This window comes from Zalophus californianus, chromosome 13 (genome assembly GCF_009762305.2).
Source record: "Zalophus californianus isolate mZalCal1 chromosome 13, mZalCal1.pri.v2, whole genome shotgun sequence".
Lineage (NCBI taxonomy): Eukaryota > Metazoa > Chordata > Mammalia > Carnivora > Otariidae > Zalophus > Zalophus californianus.
Window position 1 is genome coordinate 88760566 of NC_045607.1, and position 18989 is coordinate 88779554.

Here is an 18989-nt window from a genome sequence, read left to right on the forward strand (position 1 = left end):
AAAATTGATTGTGGGTTTAGGCAGTGATCCTGAAGTTAACCTTGGGGCATTTTCAGAGAAAAATAAGAAGATGTCAATGTACTGTTCTCAGGATCAATCACATATTTCAGTTCTTAAATTGATATGAGACGGAGATGTATTTGTCAGGATTAAGGTCAGACTGTTCATTTCAGTTTCTATATCATACACATTTTAAAAATTCCTAAAATCCTTTGCATCCATTTCCCATCTGTAATAGATACTGTGTACCATTTCACAGGTCTCCGAGAATTGGACTCATGGAATAAGTATTTGCTTGCTTACTAGGTAAGGTGATGGGGGGGGTGGTTACAAAAGAATAAACAATTATGAATTGCTTAGCATCTAATAATGATGTCAAAACCATTCTCATAAGCCTTGAAGAATTAGACTTGACGTTTTCTCTTTTCTAAGTATCAAAATGATAAAAAAAATCCTGCATCTTTAACTTGGTTTCTTAAAACAGCATGATTCTCTTCAAACACTTGGTAAAATATGAAACATCACCAAGTTGATTTACTTCGGTAAAATCCTTCCAAAGTGCAATTTGGCGTTAACAGTTGAACTTCAGTCAGTGCTATATATATGGAAAAACCATGATCATTAGTTGAAAAAAAAAAAAAAACTCAAAACAGAGTGGTTGGCTTTTACTGTGTTTTAAAATTTTTAAACTAATAACCTCCAAAATCAAAACCTTGAGTTGCAAAACTAAGAAAGCTATTTCTTTTGTCCATGAGAAGACACAATTTACATGTTTTAAACTACAAATTTATTCTTGCTGTTGGTTGCAGGCATTATAGCAATTTAACCTTTAGTCTGTAATTACCATGGTTTGTTGTTAACATAGATAAGTTTTATCTCAAACTATGAAGTGTCCAAACTATTTTGCTGGGATGCCCTTGTAAATACCTGGGGGAAAGTAGCTGTGGCCTGGGGTTTAGAAATTTGAGTGAGTATGTAATCTATTTCAAATGAAATTGAGAAAATTTGTGGATTGTACTGCCAGTTTGCATTTCCCACAGCACATTCTGCTTATGGAATAACTGTGGTATTCTGGAAAATAGGGTAACGGGTTAAGGAACTGTTCTTTTTTTTTTTTTTAAGATTTTATTTATTTATTTGACAGAGAGAGCAAGAGCAGGACCACAAGCAGGGGGAGTGGGAGAGGGAGAAGCAGGCTTCCCGCGGAGCAGGGAGCCCGATGCGGGGCTCGATCCCAGGACCCTGGGACCATGACCTGAGCCGAAGGCAGACGCTCAACGACTGAGCCACCCAGGCGCCTGGAACTGTTCTCCTTATTAGCCTGTAAGGATGGTGGCTCCCCCTGGCCATGGCACTCAGCTCTAGACATATTTCCATGTGGCACATAAATCGTAATGATGGCCGTTGAGCATTATGTTCTTTAGCAGGATGTGCTCCTCAGCAATGACCGCCTTCATCAGGATGGTCTGACACCAACTCATTCAGCATAAAACAAGTTCTCTTTATTTGCTTTAATAAAGGAAAAAAGTAATAGTGCAGGTGTTCCCCAAAGTAATGGATATATGTGCAAAACTTTGGGCGAAGTGTTTTAGGAGTAGGGAGGGAATGGTCACAGGGAAGAAGTCTCAGTTTTCAAAGCCATGTTCTTCTACCCCTCTTCTTAATTTCCAAATCTACGTGTGTTAAGAAGGCCAGTATGCCTGCAATCCTATAGCAGGAGATAACAGCTTCAAATGAAACCAGCCTATATACTGTTGTAAGAGAGTTATTAGAAAGCAGTCATCAGGGCGCCTGAGTGGCTCAGTTGGTTAAGCGACTGCCTTCGGCTCAGGTCATGACCCTGGAGTCCCGGGATCGAGTCCCGCATCGGGCTCCCTGCTCAGCGGGGAGTCTGCTTCTCCCTCGGACCCTCCCCCCCTCATGCTCTCTATCTCATTTTCTCTCTCAAATAAATAAATAAAATCTTAAAAAAATTTAGAAAGCAGTCATCAATTCAGAAGCCAGGGAGACATCGGGGATGCGGTGGGCCCCGTGGAATACCGAAGACAAAGTAACACCCACGGTTCCAAATTTAATTTTATTGTAGTACACTAATACTCATGTATGCCTGGTAACCTAGTGATAATTCATTAGTAGTTTTCAACAGTTTTAGAAAGCACATAATACTAACATTCAAATAAGGCATTACAGAAAGTTTTGTACAGAATTAAATGTGTCCTATAATCCTTCTTAAAAGCCTTGGTCCATTCTGAAAGATCAACATTAAATTTTTAAAAATCAAAAGAAAAGAACTTTTTTCCCCACAAAATACATAAAGAACCACTTGCTAGCATTTATATTTTAAGTGCCAGGGATACCATGGGCCAGGCGTTCAAGGGCACTCCCCAGCAGCTTGCACGAGGACTTGTTGCACTGGGGTTAGCACCAAGGAAGAGTGAATAGGCCAGTGAAGAGGTAGCTGGGTCGCTGCTCTGCCTGTCCTCGCCCCACTCTTCCTACCAGGCCACAGGACGGGAGCAGGCGTCCCTGTTGCCCCACCAAGAAAGCAAATCATCTTCACTTTTAAATGGCTACTCAACGTCCACACACAGGCAGAGGTCTCTCCCTGCCAGAGGATGGGGTCCACTGCTTTGATTAGGAATAAAGAACTCCTTCAGCAAACTCAGTTACTTTCCTGGTCCTTTTCAACCTTTCACGTAAATCCTTTTAACTGCTACTAATTTGATTAGTTTACTAATTATGATTGTTGCGTGTGTCAGGGGAATTCTCCCCAAGCATACCTGATCCGTTTCTACTTCCTGACGACCAAGTATGCTTACTTTACTTAGGGCCATAGGTTTTCTTTTCTTTTTGGACTTTGTTACTCATCACAGCAGACCTTACATAGTGATCAAAAAGAGAAACTGGCAAGTAGATCCTAAAGCACATATTTCTTAACCTGAGTATTTTCCTATATGCGGATTTAACACAATTTTATAGCAGACTGAAAATTCTGAGTAAACTGAAGGTCTGTTTTACACAATAAATACAGTATATACGGCTAAGCTTATAAGTTTCTTGGTGTAAAGGCAGCAGTGAATTTGCACCCTGAAACTAATCTGCATATCTAGTTGCTTGTTTTCTAGAATTTGATAGACGTAGTTTCTCACAAAACCATGTAGCACAAGCACTGACAGTGCCGGTTTTTTGGCAAGAGTCTACACACATTTCTCTAATGAGATACTTTACCAAGTGACATGGAATTTTTTCTTTTTAGCTTTTCCAGAAAAATTAGAAAATTTTTATCAACCAATGTTTTCTCTGAACAAAAGTTATATTACTACCAACTGCTCTTTTAATTATGCTTTAGAACATTTTTCAAAAGTTAAGATATCTGATTGTTTTTTAATTGCACACCCATAGAAGATACCTGGGTAAAACCCACTTAGACAAAAAGATGAATCTTTGTATCGGACTCATTTGACACATCCTTAGTTTCCAGAATAAAATCTGTAGAAGTGAAACGACTATAACTGTCGAAGAATTCATTCATGCCAGTCTCAGAACAAGGAGCTTCTAAACGCACAGGTGAGGAGTCTCTGCTCATCTCACTGGTTATATGCACTTTTCCTCATGGAGTAACTGATGCTTTCTGGTTTATTTGTGGAACTTTTGTTTGTAGGAAAGCATAGACATAGGGCCAGATCTTGTTGGTTTCTGTTCCAGAGAAGGTTTCCAATACCCCCTTTTTCCTAAAGATGACAAAAAAACAAACAACAAACAAACAAAACTACAGGTCTGACTCTTCCTGATGAGCTTTTTCAAAGTGATTTTTTTCTGGGAGAAACTTTATTCAAATCTTGGGTCATATTAGAATATTTCCAAAATCAAACAGAGTATCAGTCAAATGTTTAACTAGACAGACAAGGCAAAGTGTCAAAAACAAAACAAAAAATCTGAAGGCGTTACTCTTAACAGAGCCATCCCCCCTACACGGCATCATATCATATACTTGTCATAAACCTGTAAGTTTTTTTTTAAGATTTTATTTATTTGACAGAGAGAGAGGCACTGAGAGAGGGAACACAAGCAGGGGGAGTGGGAGAGGGAGAAGCAGGCTTCCCGCGGAGCAGGGAGCCCGATGCGGGGCTCGATCCCAGGACCCCGGGACCATGACCTGAGCCGAAGGCAGATGCTTAACGACTGAGCCACCCAGGCGCCCCTATAATTTTCTACTTTAAACACTATATTCAAAAGAAACAAATAGGGTTTGGTTTTTTAATTTGAGTCATGTGTTAGCAAATTGTTTAGCAAAATAAATCCTAACTGATAAGGAACGTAACACATTTAGAGGGAGAAGAAAGATCCTAGATCCATATATACAGCAACACCACTATAAATACACGGCATAGTCACCCTGAGATCTATTTTGTTTTCAATGCATATCACAGTTTTCAAAAATGATAGCTTCTTGTGATTACATGCTCTTGATTTGCTCAAATGCTCTGTCGGTCTGGGTGAGATGTTTAAGAGCAGGTTCTGACTGACTGGCCACATCTGTGGATCCATGTTAAATCACTATCACTTCCAGATCCCTTTTCTTCAGGTGTAGTATGATCTGATGACATGAAGTGAAGATCTTTCCCCCCTGGTTGGAATATGGCCTCAAATGGACTCTTAACCAATTTGGGTATGCCATTCCAGACATTCTCAGAGTTCACTACCTCCATACCATTTGAAAGATTCCACACCCTTGTGCCTCCTTTAGCGAAGACTCACATTTAGACCATGTGTCTTTTTTTTTTCTTTAAAGATTTTATTTATTTGAAAGAGACACAGCGAGAGAGGGAACACAAGGGGGAGCAGGAGAGGGACAAGCAGGCTTCCCGCGGAGAAGGGAGCCCAACATGGGGCTCGATCCCAGGACCCTAGGATCACGACCTGAGCTGAAGGCAGACGCTTAACGACTGAGCCGCCCAGGCACCCCTAGACCATGTGTTTCTTAGACTTGACCACACAACACATTTGGATCCAACAGTACATCTTTTCAGAGTGTAGGTTTTCTCTGGTTGAGCTGAGACATGATATTGTAAAGTATTATGGTGCTTCCTTCCAGCTCTGGATTCTTCTTCAGAGAACAAAGTCAATGATGAAATGGCATCTCTGTTTTTATACTCTATAAATTTTTCTTTATAATATATTCATTTATTTTTATTATATATATGAGTATATATATATATATATATATATTCATTTCAATCTGCATGTTGGGATCACGATTCTTACCGTGTAGATGCAATGGTAACCTATACTGGTTCTTGAAACATTCCACATAACGACTTTTTTGTGTCTTCAGCACTCAGAGTGATTCTTAACAAAAGATGATGTGAGGCGCGCCTGGCTGGCTCAGTGGGTGTACTCTTAATCTCAGGGTCCTGAGTTCAAACTCCACGTGGGGGGCGGGGGAGGAGAGTTTTTTTAAAAAATGATGTAGATTGGGGCACCTGGGTGGCTCAGTCGTTAAGCGTCTGCCTTCGGCTCAGGTCATGATCCCAGGGTCCTGGGATCGAGCCCCGCATCGGGCTCCCTGCTCCGCGGGAAGCCTGCTTCTCCCTCTCCCACTCCCCCTGCTTGTGTTCCCTCTCTCACTGTGTCTCTCTCTGTCAAATAAATAAAATCTTTAAAAAAAATTTTTTTTTAATTAAAAATGATGTGGATTTAGGGGTCTCAGTAAGTATGGTCTGTGATCAGGAGAGAAAGCCATTGGCTTGGCATTGGTAAACCTAAATTTTAGTTGCATTTGTGTCCTGTGGCTTACGGAAATGGTCACTTGAAAAACAGGAGCACTTAGCATGTGCTCAGTGTTTTAAATATAATAGTTCACGTAATCCTTTCTAAAGCTCAGATTCCTTATTTTTCTGATAAAACTGTGTGTTAGAAGTAAAGTAACAGCCCAGATCTCCAAACTGGTAAGAAGTAGGCTTGCAAACATGGGGCCCATCAGACACCCTTGGCTTTCTTTGTCTGCTTACCCACTTGGCAAAACCACTTCCTAATATTTGATGTTTCCTGCTTTTTGCTTAGGTTTATTTTTTCCCCTTTTGAATTTGGGGGAAATGGTAATAAAAACTGTTTTTCTGGTGTTTCCTGTTGTTTCTCCATTTTTCCCCAGGCAGATTGGTATGGGTTGCCACCACCTGAGCTGCCAATGTCTCTCTACCCCTGGGGGTAAGATGGTGAGCAGGAGCAGGTGACCAGGGCTGCTTTTCAGAACACACACACTCCCTCCAGAGATTCTGGCATTCCTCCTCCTCCAACTCACACAAAGTGTCTTAAAGTCTGCCTAAGAGCACCCGAGGAACTCAGGTTTCTTTCTAAAAACAGAATCAGTCCTCCCTCTGCAACCTTTCACTTGATTGTCAGAGGCTTCCCTGAAGACAAAAGCATTCCTCTATGATACAAATTTGCCAGAGTTAAGACTAACTTTAGGTAACTCCTACTCTTGGGGCGCCTGGGTGGTTCAGTGGGTTAAGCGTCTGCCTTTGGCTCAGGTCATGATCCTGGGGTCCTCAGATCGAGCCCCATGTCGGGCTCCCTGCTCAGCGGGGAGTCTGCTTCTCCCTCTGCCCCTCCCCGCTTGTGCGCGCGCTCTCGCTCTCTCTCTCTCTCTCTCTCTCTCTCTCTCTCTCTCTCTCTCTCTCTCGCTGTTTCTCATATAAAAAAATAAAATCTCTGGGGAAAAAAAAAGTTTTCAAATCAAGCCAGTGTCACAATTGAGTTCATTACTGAGGGCATAAGTGCAGGCACCTCATACAATCCTGAAGCCGTCCCTTGGATGGACATTTGTCATTTTAATTTCTATGAAATAAACCCAGCCTCACCTATAGGTCCTCTGGGGTAAGAACATTGTGCTGTTTGTTAACACAAACCTAATGACTCTGTAAATGTCTCGCTGCTGAGTTTTAAAAAACAACACAACTGTCAGTATTGTAAAATAACAATGCTGATTGCCACTGAAATTGTTGCAAATACCACTTTCAGTTTTGGGTTAAGTCCAGCCCTAGCGCTATGTGCAGGAGTTTCGAAGGAAAAGCTTCAATTGATGGCAAGAGGGAGCAAAAGCCAGAAGCCTGGAAAGACTAGGGTATCTGCCTTCAGCTCAGGGTCCTGGGATCGAGTCCCGCATCGGGCTCCCTGCTCAGTGGGGAGCCTGCTTCTCCCTCTGCCTCTGCCCCTCCCTCCCCCTGCTCATGCTCTTTCTTTCTCTCAAATAAATAAAATCTTAAAAAAAAAGCGACTAGGATAGACTAGGGTATCTCCCAAGATGGGACCCAGATCATACACTTCCTCTCCGCAGCCTTCCCAACTCCCCTCCCCACTTCTGGACAGAAGTAACCCCTATTTCCGCTGCACGAGGTGGTCACCTTTATGAATAGCCTTGCAGTGTTCTCAGCCCAGCAACAATGTGCTCTCCCTTCTGGTTACTTTTTGAGTGATTAACAAAACCTCATTTGGGAAATAACACCTTCACCAAACTCAGTCTGTGACATTTGGGTGGAACTCCCCCCACTCCCCAGCTTCCAGAATGGACGTGATCAGAGTGAATGGGTGCCGACTCCAGGACTGTTCCTGGCAAAGGGGCCCTCTTTTCTACTCTAGCTGAACTGGGAAGAGACAAGCAGGGATGCTGGGGGGCTCACACAGGGACAGCCCACCTGAGACTGAAGCCAGCACGGAGAAGGAGCTGAGCGTGACTGAGGCCTAGGACGCTGTCTGAAAACCTGGATCCAGGATCTACCTTTGGACTTTGTAGTTAGAAGAAATTCCCCTTTGCTGAAGCTGGTGCGAATGAGGTTCCTGATTGATAGAAGCACATATCCCATTGTATGGCAACAATGATTTACCCAGCGCTCTGCCTCACCCACATAGAGCAGGTGCAGTTTCTTGGGGCCTGGCCCTGACCCATGAGGACCGGTGTCAGCAGAGTAAATAAAAAGAGCAACTACCACTGAGTGATTTATTGGTGTCGGGGCTGTGGTAAGCCTCTCTGTGAATTCTTTCAATCCCCTTTACAGCCCTATACAGTAGGTACTATTTAATACTGCTCTGACTTAACACATGACGAATCTGTGGCACAAAGGTTGAATGAAGACCGTGCCCAGGGCCACATACATAGCTGGTCACCTGCAGAGCCAAGCGCATTACACAAACCACAAAGTTATAGTACTAGCCACTGGAGAAAGTGAATTGCCAACTCCCTTGTAATTTCACCCTCCAGAAAGTACTACCCTAGAACCATTTGGAGACTATGGCTTCGGGGGTCACTGCATGCATACCCCATTACTCCATCACCAGTAGGAGCCAGCGATGATACAGTGTTCACCATGCCCCAGACATACTTCTAGAAGTCACTCCTAGTAACGCACTCTTTTGACCCTGTATTCTTACCCCCAGTTAAGCAAGAGGTTAAGAGCAAGTTAATCAACAATGAGCTAGGATTTGAACTCAGGCAGTCAGGATCCAGAATCTGCTCCAACCACAGCACTGGGCTGTCTTGACAATCACTGTTCAGTCAGTGTTACGAAGGCAAAGGGGATGCAGTCACTCCATGAGCAGACGGAAAGACTGAGTAAGCAGATGGCACTGCGTCAAATATTTATTCAGCATAGTTCCCGTATTTGTTGTGGCATATGAACTCCCTAACGAGCACACAAGACTGTGTTCAGATATAAGCTTTTAAAGACTATTGGCCAAACAAATGATCTGAGGGTAGGTTGCCATCTGAGGCTTCTAAACATCCTCTAACGGCACGGGTGGTGGGCATTATCAGACCTTCCTCCCCAGCACCCACGGCTGCCCGCCCTCTACCTGATGGCAGACTTTGGGGGGACTCCCCGCTCCAGGGGGTAACCAACCAGCCTATTTCCTCCCAACCAGGAGCTGGTTCCAGAACGGGCAGTAACCTAGGCCTAAAACAGTTAGTGCAAGGCATTCCCTGACCACAGTGGTGGTTCACGTTGGTGCCCCCTTTGTGACATGTGGGGCTTTTCACTTGGGGGAAAGCTGATCACTCATCTCTCCACGAAAAAGGATGCCCCACCTGTTCCTGGAAACTGCGTGCAACTACGCCAGGAGTCTACGGACACAGCCAACGCAGAGCTGAAAGAATGGCAAGACTCTGATCAAACCTAGTCGTGACTGAAGCCCAACCTACCTTCTGGAAGTGTCTGTTATGCAAGCTAATACACTTCCTGTACTGTTTAAACCAATTTGAATCGGATCTTCTGGTATTTTGCATTTCAGCTGTACAGCATGGATAATCGAAAATTGACTTAGTACTTCATTTAGAGAAGTTCTGAAAAGCGACATACTCACTGGTAATATTCCAGCACCGGCTGTGTTTGGACTTCATAAGCCTTCAGCCTCTTGACAACGGTCTCTGGCTTGTCATCATCACGCTGAATGAGAGGCTCCCCGGTCAGGTCATCAATGCCCTAAACGGGAGTTACAAGAGGCTGAGATCAAACATCTCATCTTTGAAGCATATTTTTATGAGCAGTTAAGTGATTTTTAGACATCTCTATGCAAGCACCAAGCACAAAAGCGTGCTTTTAAGTAAACAGAATCAAATCCAAACACAGATCATTCCAACGCAGAGCCCTGAGACCCCAGAGTCATCTCCAGTATCAGTCCTTAGAGTTAAAAGGCTTCCTAAAAGCAGCCTCTCAATAATTGCATATATATACAAAATGACTCAGCGATAGCCTGGGAATCCCAACGGTAACCCCTAAATAAGCCACAGCGGTCACTAATCCTTCTTACCCCAAGTCCTCACACACTCCCCGGCACAGAGTAAGAAATCCGTAAATGGTTCTGAATGAGTAACAAACCCCCATCGTTCCTGCGGATTCCTTTACCGACAAGCTAAGTGCACTGGACTCGTCCACCGCACCTCATGACCTGAGAGCATTCCCTCAGGAGCAGGCGTCCTAACACTTACATCTGGGAGGGCAAGAGAGTCAGAGACCGTCTGTGCCACCACAACAACTCACCACAGCTTTGGGAGGGTTGAATTCGATGTTGTAGACTCGGCCGCTGGCTGGATGAATCCAGCGAGCAGTGAGACGCTGCTTAATGACCTCAAAGGGCACGTTCAGATTAATCACTGTGTCTATCTGATAAGCTCTATCCAGGGCTTCTGCCTGTGGAAGTGTCCTTGGAAAACCTTTACAAATTAAAAAAAAAAAAAAAGAATAACGGAAGGTTGGGAGAGGGGAAGAAGGAAGAGAATTAATGATGAACAATCTGAACAAAAGCAGTAATACCAGGAAGGCTGATCACAGCTCTAAGGCAACTGTGATGGTTGGTTAATTTTATGCGTCAACTTGACTGGACCCATGGGGCTCCTGGATGCTGGTCAAACATTATTTGGGGTGTGTCTGTGAGGCTGTTTTTGGGTGACAGTGACATTTAAATCAGGAGACTGAGTAAAGCAGATTGTTCTCCCTGATGTGGGTGGGCCTCCCCTAATCCACGGAAGGCCTGGATAGACTGGAAGGGCTGACCCTCCCCCCAATAAGGGGGAGTTCCTCCCGCCTGATGACCCTGGAGCTGAGACGCCCGCTTTTTCCTGCCTCGGACTCAAACGGAAAGAAGTCAGCTCCTCTTGGGTCTCAAGCCTGCTGGCCTTCAGACTGGAGCCTGACCACCCATTGGTTCTCCTGGGTCTTCACCCTGAATATCTCGGGACCTGTCAGCCCCCATCATCCTGTGAGCCAATTCCTTAAAATAAACATCAGTGTTTCTTCAAAAACTAAAAATCAACCTTTCCTCAAGGTTCCCGCCACACTTCTGGCTGGAGAAAGTTTACAACTGACTGCAAATTACTTTCCACCCTTCCTTCCCCCCCCTCATAAAATATTCTAAAAGGAGGGTGAAGGAACGAGTCACATCTGAAGGGAGCATAGGAATTGTGCGGTCCACTTCTGTCTTTCTCCTCAGATGAAGAAGCAGGTCCAGAGAAGATGACTGGCTCAAGGCCTCAGGGTGGTGAATGGCAGCACTCAGCGCGCCCCACCCCCCGAGGACCCCACACCAGATGTGTGTCTGTAGCCACGAAATGCTCATTCTCTGTCCACGCTCATCATTCTGGACAGCTGAAATGCTCTAACACCACTTACCATCCAATAGCCAGCTATACTGGGTGAGGTTTCTCAGCTCATGAAGGGCCAGCCGAGTCATGACATCATCTGGGATGAGCTTCCCTTGGTCAATGAAAGTCTTGGCTAACACACCAATTTCTACAGCAGAGGAGGGAGGGAAAAACCCATCAGTGAGCGTATTTGCTTTATCCCATTCCAGGCCCCTAGGAAACCACTAGCCTAGAGAGGACCTCCGGATAGCACCATCATACGAAAATGTGCACTGTCAACTTTTGTGATAAAAACAGAAGTTACAAAATGATCTATACCTATTTCAAATTCTCCGTTACGTAAAAATATATAAATGCAAATGTATAGATAGAAAAAATAATAGAAAGCTACTGACACCATGTTAACAGCAGTCATCTCTGTGATATAAGTGATTTTTTAATATATCTGCACTGTTCTGTATTTTGCAAATTTTCTATCAGAAAAAAACATACAGAATACTAGAAATTATCTTCTTTTTTAAGTAAGAACTTGAAGTAGTCACTATTTATAAGTGGCTCAGTGTAAGTGCTTGCTATCATGTTACTGTACAGATTCTTCTAATCCTTTCAATAAAATAACCTGCTATAAAGGTGCACATACTTAGTATGTGTGCGCACCTCTCTGTCGCTTTGACCAGGCTCTGACCACTGCTCTGGGGAAGCAGAAGTCAGCCTCATCACCAGTGTTTGGGGGAAAAAATGTAAAAACTTGCACTGCTTCAAGGCTGAGTTCCTAAAACGGGGATTGGCCCCTTCGCTCACCTCTCTTCAGACCAAGTCCTCATGTAAGCCCTCAACTAATGACATCAAATGGAATGAGAGGATGGGGCTCATTTTAAAAGTTCTTAATTTCATCAGTATTAGAATAGCATTAAGAAAAGATCATTTGATCTTGCCACTTCTGCTCAACATTGTATCAGAGATTCTAGCCAGGACACTTAGTCCAGAAAAAGAAATTAAAGGCATCCAGAAAGGAAGAAGTAAAACTATCTCTATATGCAGATGAGATGATCTTCTATATAGAAAATCCTACAGTCCACTAAAAAACTGTTAGAACTAATGAGTTCAGCAAAGAAGTGTAAAACGGACCATCTGAAAACTACATTGTTGAAAGAAATTAAAGACCTAACTAAATGGAGAAACATCTCATATTCATGGATTAGAAAAGTTAATAAGATGGAAATAGCCTCCAAAAATGACTAACAGATTTAATGCAATCCTATCAAAATCCCAGCTGGTGTCTTTGCAGAAACTGAGAAACTGATCCTAAAAATCATATTGAAATGCAGGGGACCCAGAACAGCTGAAATAATCTTGAAAAAGAACAAAGTTGGAGGACACACACTTTGGATTTCAAAACAGCAATCAAGACTGTGCAGTACTGGGGCGCCTGGGTGGCTCAGATGGTTGAGCGTCTGCCTTCGGCTCGGGTCATGATCCCAGGGTCCTGGGATCGAGTCCCGCATTGGGCTCCCTGCTCCTTGGGAGCCTGCTTCTCTCTCTGCCTCTCTCTCTTTCTCGTGAATAAATAAATAAAATCTTAAAAAAAAAAAAAGACTGTGCAGTACTGGCATAAAAATAGACATATAGATTAACAGAACAGAAGTGAGACTCCAGAAATAACCCCTCACTTTTACCATCAGTTGGTTTTCGATGAGGATACCAAGACAATTCCATGGGGGGAAGAACAGTCTTTTCAACAAATGGTGCTGGGACAACTGAATATCCAGACACAAGAGAATAAAGTTAGACCTCTACCTCACACCAAATATAAAAATTAATATCAATCATAGACCTAAAGTTAAGAGCTAAAACTACAAAACCCTTAAAAGAAAACATAGGCATAAATCCTCATGACTATTCATCAGGCAATGGTTTCTTAGACATGAAGCCAAAAGCACAATTAACAAAAGAAAAAATAGATGAAGGCGCTTAAGCATCTGCCTTCGGCTCAGGTAATGGTCCCAGGGTCCTGGGATCGAGCCCCACATCGGGCTCCCTGCTCGGCGGGAAGCCTGCTTCTCCCTCTCCCACTCCCCCTGCTTGTGTTCCCTCTCTCACTGTTTGTGTCTCTGTCAAATAAATAAAATCTTTAAAAAAAAAAAAGAAAAAATAGATGAACTGGATTCATTAAAATTAAAAACCTTTGTGCTTCAAAGAACACAACAAAAGTGAAAAGACAATCCACTGAATGGAAGAAAATTTTTGTAAATCCTGTATCTGATACGGAACTTGTATATAGAATATCTAAAGAATTCTTACAACAATAAAAGACGTAATTCTTACACAATGAAAAGACAACCCATTTTTAAAAATGGGAAAAAGATCTGAATACAAAAAGCAGATATACAAGTGGCCAAAAAGCACATGGGAAGATGCTCAACATGACTAGTCATTAAGGAAATAGAAATGGAAACCACAATGAGATACCATTTTACACTCACCAGGATGACTACAATCAAAGAGACAGATAATATCAAGTGTTGGCAAGAATGTTGAGAAGTGGAAACCCTCCTCTGTTGCTGGTAGGGTTTTAAATGCTGTAGCCAAACTGGAAAAATACTGTGGCAGTTTTCAAAATGTTAAAAAGAGTTACAATCTTACCTAGCAGTTGCATGCCATGCCAAGGTATACACACACACACACACACACACACACACACATCCAAGAGAAATTAAAACAGACATCTACACAAAAACTTATACATGAGTGTTCAAAGCAACATTATTCACAATAGCCGAAAAGTGGAAACTCAAATGTCTGCCAAGTGATTAATGGATAAATAAAATGTGATATATCTACACAAAATTATATCATTCGGCCATAAAAAAAAAAAAAACTGATGTATGTTACAAAGTGTATGAACTTGAAGACAAGTCCACCAACTCATGAATGGATAAATAAAATCTGCTACATCCATTTGAAGTACCACTCAGCAATATAACGGATGGAGAAGCAACACACACTACAACATGGGTGAACCTTGAAAACCTCAGGCTAAGTGCAAGAAGCCAGACACAGAAGACCACATATTGTATGAGTCCATTTGTCTGAAATGTCCAGATTAGGCAAATCAATAGAGGCAGAAAGTAGATCAGCATTGCCAGGGGCTCAGATTGGGGGTGGGGTGGGAGGGAGGGGGACAGGAGTGACTAATGGGTATGAGGTCTCTTTGGGGGGTAATGAAAAGGTTCTAAAATTGAATGTGTTAATGGTTGCACAACTCTGTGCATATACTAAAGTCTCTTAAATTGTAAACTTTAGGGGCGCCTGGGTGGCTCAGTCATTAAGCATCTGCCTTCGGCTCAGGTCCTGATCGCAGGGTCCTGGGATCGAGCCCCGCATCGGGCTCCCTGCTCCGCGGGAAGCCCGCTTCTCCCTCTCCCACTCCCCCTGCTTGTGTTCCCTCTCTGGCTATGTCTCTTTCTGTCAAATAAATAAATAAAATCTTAACTTTAAATGGGTAAAATATATGGTATATTAGATCTCAATAAAGCTGTTAAAAATGAGGCAATCCTTATCAAAAGCACTATTATGAAAGGTACAGAACAGTATTACAATTTGCTGTCATTTGTGTAAGAAATAACAGGGGAAGAACAGGTAAACATTTGGTTGTATATACATGAAATAGCTCTAGAAGGATCTTTTCACTAAATGCCCTTTTACATTTTTTGGAATTCCAAACCATGTAAATATATTGCCTCCTATAAATTAGGGCTTGGGGGTTTTTTGCCATTACAAAAATAATTTGCCCTACCATCAAAATCATTCTCATTAGGGGTGCTTATGCTGCACAGGTGGATATGATTAAAGTTTTGTTGGGGAATCTTGGGAGCTGACAGAGACTTTGAAGATTTTCTACTGAGTTCAGTTTCCTCAACATACAGATGAGCACAAAGGACATTCGAAAGGATCAGCCATCTAGTGCAGGGTTCCGTCTTTGAGAAGCGCTAAGCCACAAGGCAGTTTCTCAAACTTTGGGCAATCCCATGGCCACCTCACAATTTCTGCCACAGATGGACTATTACTTACTGCATAACTTTCTTCAAAGCGACCCAGCATTTCAAATTAATGAATTATCATGTTCATAAAAATAAAGGGTTGGTGTGTTTGTTGCTTTTCAAATATCCTTTGAAATAAATAGATTAAAAAACTGTGTCCACTTAGAATGATCTCTTGACCATCAACACTGCATCAGGGAAAGTGTCTAACTGGTGCTGAAGGAGACCTGGGTGTTCAATCTTGTCTCCCCGTAACTGCTGTTTGTAATTGAGTGAGTTCTGCAACCTCTCCTGCACTCAGTTGCTTATCTTTAAGCCAGAGGGCTGGCCTAATGTCTAAGGGTCAGGCTCCAGCCTCTTGACTCCGGGGTCAGGGCTGGCCACCCTTACTCCACATCTGCTCCTGCCAGCAGGTGGCCTCGTGTGTCCAGTGTCCTTGTTACATCCTTTGCGTTGATTTTAAACCTTAGTTAAAAAATACAGCTCCAGGTTACAAAACACAGCACCCTGATGAAATAGTGGTTTGAGAGTAAACTGGTGCCCTCCTTCCCAGCACTATTTGACAGGACCACGTTTATAGAAATTCCACGCTAAGGATTTCATATTGGAAGGAAATGAGCAGAGATGCTGCCAAGTGTTCATGAACAAAGAGGCATAACAGTATTTATTATAGCAAAGAATGGTTAACAACGTAAATGTCCAATGATAGGAAAAGGTTAAAATTAAATATCATTTTCGGGGCGCCTGGATGGCTCAGTGAAGCGTCTGCCTTCAGCTCAGGTCATGATCCTGGGATTGAGTCCCTCATGGGGCTCCCTGCTCAGCGGGGAGTCTACTTCTCTCTCTCTCTCTCTCTCTCTCTCTCTCTCTCTCTCTCTCTCTCGCTCTGCCTGCCCCTCCCCCGCTTGTGTGCACATGCGCTCTCTCTGTGTCAAATAAATAAAATCTTTAAAAAAAGTATAAATAAAAAAATTAAATATCATTTTTAAGACTGCCTCGTGGTGGGTGGACATGCTCCCAAGAAGTGAGAAAAAAGGTATATGAGCAATCATTTAGAATGCAACAATTTTGCAAATACATACAGATGCAACAGAGTAAAAAACAAAGAAAAAAGCACATAAGGCACTAAAGGGTTAACTGTAACTGTTTCCGGGTGGTGGAATTATGCGGATTTTAATTCTCTTTTTTATATTCTCAATGACATGTTTTTCTTCCTTTATAATATACTTTACTTTTAGTATCAAAAAATATGAAACTGTAATTTTTAATAAAAGACTACATCTCTTTTTTGGCTCTGATCCTGTAGGAAATATCCAATCCCACTTAAAAAAAAAAAAAAGAGAAGAGAAAAATATTTGAGAATATATTCTTAGTCCTGAGATACAGAAGAACATCTGTAATAACAAGCTCCTGACATCTCCCTAAGCTCCATTTTCTGTTTTGTTAAAGAAATGCTGTTTTTAATGACCTTTTAAAGATGGGCAGGCACCTGAGGCAAGCTGGACTTTCTTCCAAGGGATGCTCCCACCCCTGCCTCCCGCCTTCCTTTCTCCACATGGAGCCAGAACGAGAACAGTGGGCCTGTCCCGGGATGTTAAGGCTAAACAGAACATTGTTTCTTAATTTTGAAAAAAGTTTACTTCGTTGGCTTTCAATTTAATTTTTAAAAATGCTTTGTTTTCACAAATCAATGGAACCCTAACTCGCTGCCGAAAGTGTTCTTTAACCACACAGTGATACCTCACTGCTCAGTTATCCTTCAGAGAATCCCTTATGCATTCCTTATGCCTTCCCACTCTGGGTAACCTTACCCCCACCAGGTGCCTGGTTAGAGGCTGTTCACTGTTACCTAACTACTTAAGTATGTTGCATGAAGAGCATTTAGCAAGCAGGCCAAACAATTTAACCTTTTGAAGAAGTGTTAACTGACCACAAAACACTATACACTGTAGTACGTTTCCTAAAAGATCAATGCTAGAAGAGAAAAATAAAAGCAGTCACTTGCCAGACTGCTTGAGACAAACTAAAAACATCGAGGTGGTTCTTTTTTTCACTTACATTCTGAAACAGACAAAAACCCCACCTAGAAACGATCTAGGTTCAGCAAAACAGATACCTATACAAGCATGAAGAGAATGAGATGGATTTTTATGTTCTGATGTGGAAAAATCTCCTAGATATAAAGTGAAAACACGCTGGTGCAGAATACATACATAGTATGATTGCATACTGCATAAAGTAAGGGCTAGATACTCGTGTGTCTGTACACAAATACACATTTCTAAAAGGAAACACAAGGTCCTGTTCCCCTGTGAAGAACTGGACTGAGGCAGGGAAGGAGAGAGGGCTTTACTTTTCATTACATGTATTTCTGTCCTTTTTCCGATCCTTTTTTTACCTTGTGCAGGCATTATTTCTAAAATTTTTTAAAAGGAGGCTCAAAATGAGTTCTGTTTTGGAAAATAAAGGTCAACACCTTTGAGGAAAAAAACCTCATCTTACTGTTGACTTTTTAAAAGTAGCTTTCTTGGGGCCCTGGCTGGCTCAGTCGGTAGAGCATGAGACTCGATCTCGGATCTCCTGGTGGTGAGTTCAAGTCCTACGATGGGTGTAGAAATTACTTTGAGAAAAATATTTTAAAATCTTTTTTAGAAAAATTTTAAAACATAACAGCTTTTTTAAGATATAATTTGCTTAACATAAAATTCATCCATTGTAAAGTATAGAGTTTGTTGACTGGATTTGGTGCTGAGTTATTAGAATTTACATGGTATGAGAAACAAAACAGTCTTTCAGATAACTATGCACAAGAATAGCTTTCCTAAGAAATCTCTGGGGTATCAAAGATCTAAGCCAATTTTGTTATTGCAACGAGCACAAATAGCCGGCCTTCAGATTATGGGAGAAAGGGTGGATCCGGAAAATCCCAGAGTTCAACCAAAAAAAAAAAAAAGGAAGAGCAAACCCTTCAGGTCAAACTTCAGTTCTCCAGGTGGAAGGGCACGTGTTCCTAAGCGAGCAGCAGCGACTGGACCTGGACGTGCTTCTCAAACAAAGCCAAGCAGTTCACTTTAAACTTTGAACTTCGAACTTGTCCTAACTCTCGAGTCTTTTCCCCCAATAACCCGCCCAAAGCTGCCCCGGAGGCTGGAGCTTTCGGGACGCAATTGCTCAGCTGCCTAAGGTCTCTCCCCTGGGCGGCGGGAGGGGGATGCCGCGTCCGCATCCCTGGACCTGCATCCGGGAACCCGCATCCCAGGACCCGCACCCCCGATCCCGCATCCCGGGGCCCCACTTTCCCCAGATCCGCAACCCCGCCCGCAAATCCCGGCCCCGGCGACGGCGCACCGCCAGCCCTCCGGCTCCGGCTCCCACCTGTGCCCCGAAGCATGTTGTCTCGGAGCAGGTCCCCGCTGGAGAGGTGCTTCAGCGCGAAGTGCTTGGTGATGCGCGACGACACGGTGCCCTTGCCCGAGCCCGGCGCCCCCATGATCACCGCGCGCAGCAGCCGCGCGGACGCCCCCATGGCCGGAGGGAGCCGCCCGGGCGGCGAGCGCGGGGGGCTCCGGCCTGGCCGCGCGCTCGTTCGCCTGCGGGTTCGGGGCTGGCCGGCAGGCTGCTGCGCGCACAGAAGGCGGGCGCGGCGCCCAGGCGCTCCCGGAAGTGAGGCGACGGCCACTGCGGCCGCCCCGCCCGCCCCCGACCGGCTCCAGCGCCTGCCCCGCGGCGACCCGGCGCCCCCGCCCCGCGCCCCGCCCCCCGCCCCGCCCGCGCACGCCGGGCCCGCGCCCCTCCGCGCCCCCGCGCCCCCGCGCCCC

The 18989-nt window shown here is 43.6% G+C and overlaps 1 protein-coding gene across 4 annotated transcripts in view; it reads right to left on the reverse strand.

Moving 5' to 3' along the window:
- AK3 (adenylate kinase 3) overlaps positions 1-18989 on the reverse strand; it is a 39974-nt gene that overhangs the window by 20518 nt on the left and 467 nt on the right. Inside the window, exons 1-6 of one of the 4 annotated variants that reach the window (XM_027614830.2) lie at positions 18547-18830; positions 11160-11279; positions 10032-10204; positions 9355-9473; positions 7695-7836; positions 2064-3731 (exon numbers count right to left, since the gene is read on the reverse strand). In XM_027614830.2, the coding sequence (XP_027470631.1) occupies positions 3588-3731; positions 7695-7836; positions 9355-9473; positions 10032-10204; positions 11160-11279; positions 18547-18697 (849 nt within the window). In that variant the 5' untranslated portion in view covers positions 18698-18830 and the 3' untranslated portion in view covers positions 2064-3587. Of the gene's footprint in view, positions 1-2063; positions 3732-7694; positions 7837-9354; positions 9474-10031; positions 10205-11159; positions 11280-18546; positions 18831-18989 lie in introns of those variants that run through there. The other 3 variants (XM_027614831.2, XM_027614832.2, XM_027614833.2) reach the window with 3 other exon arrangements.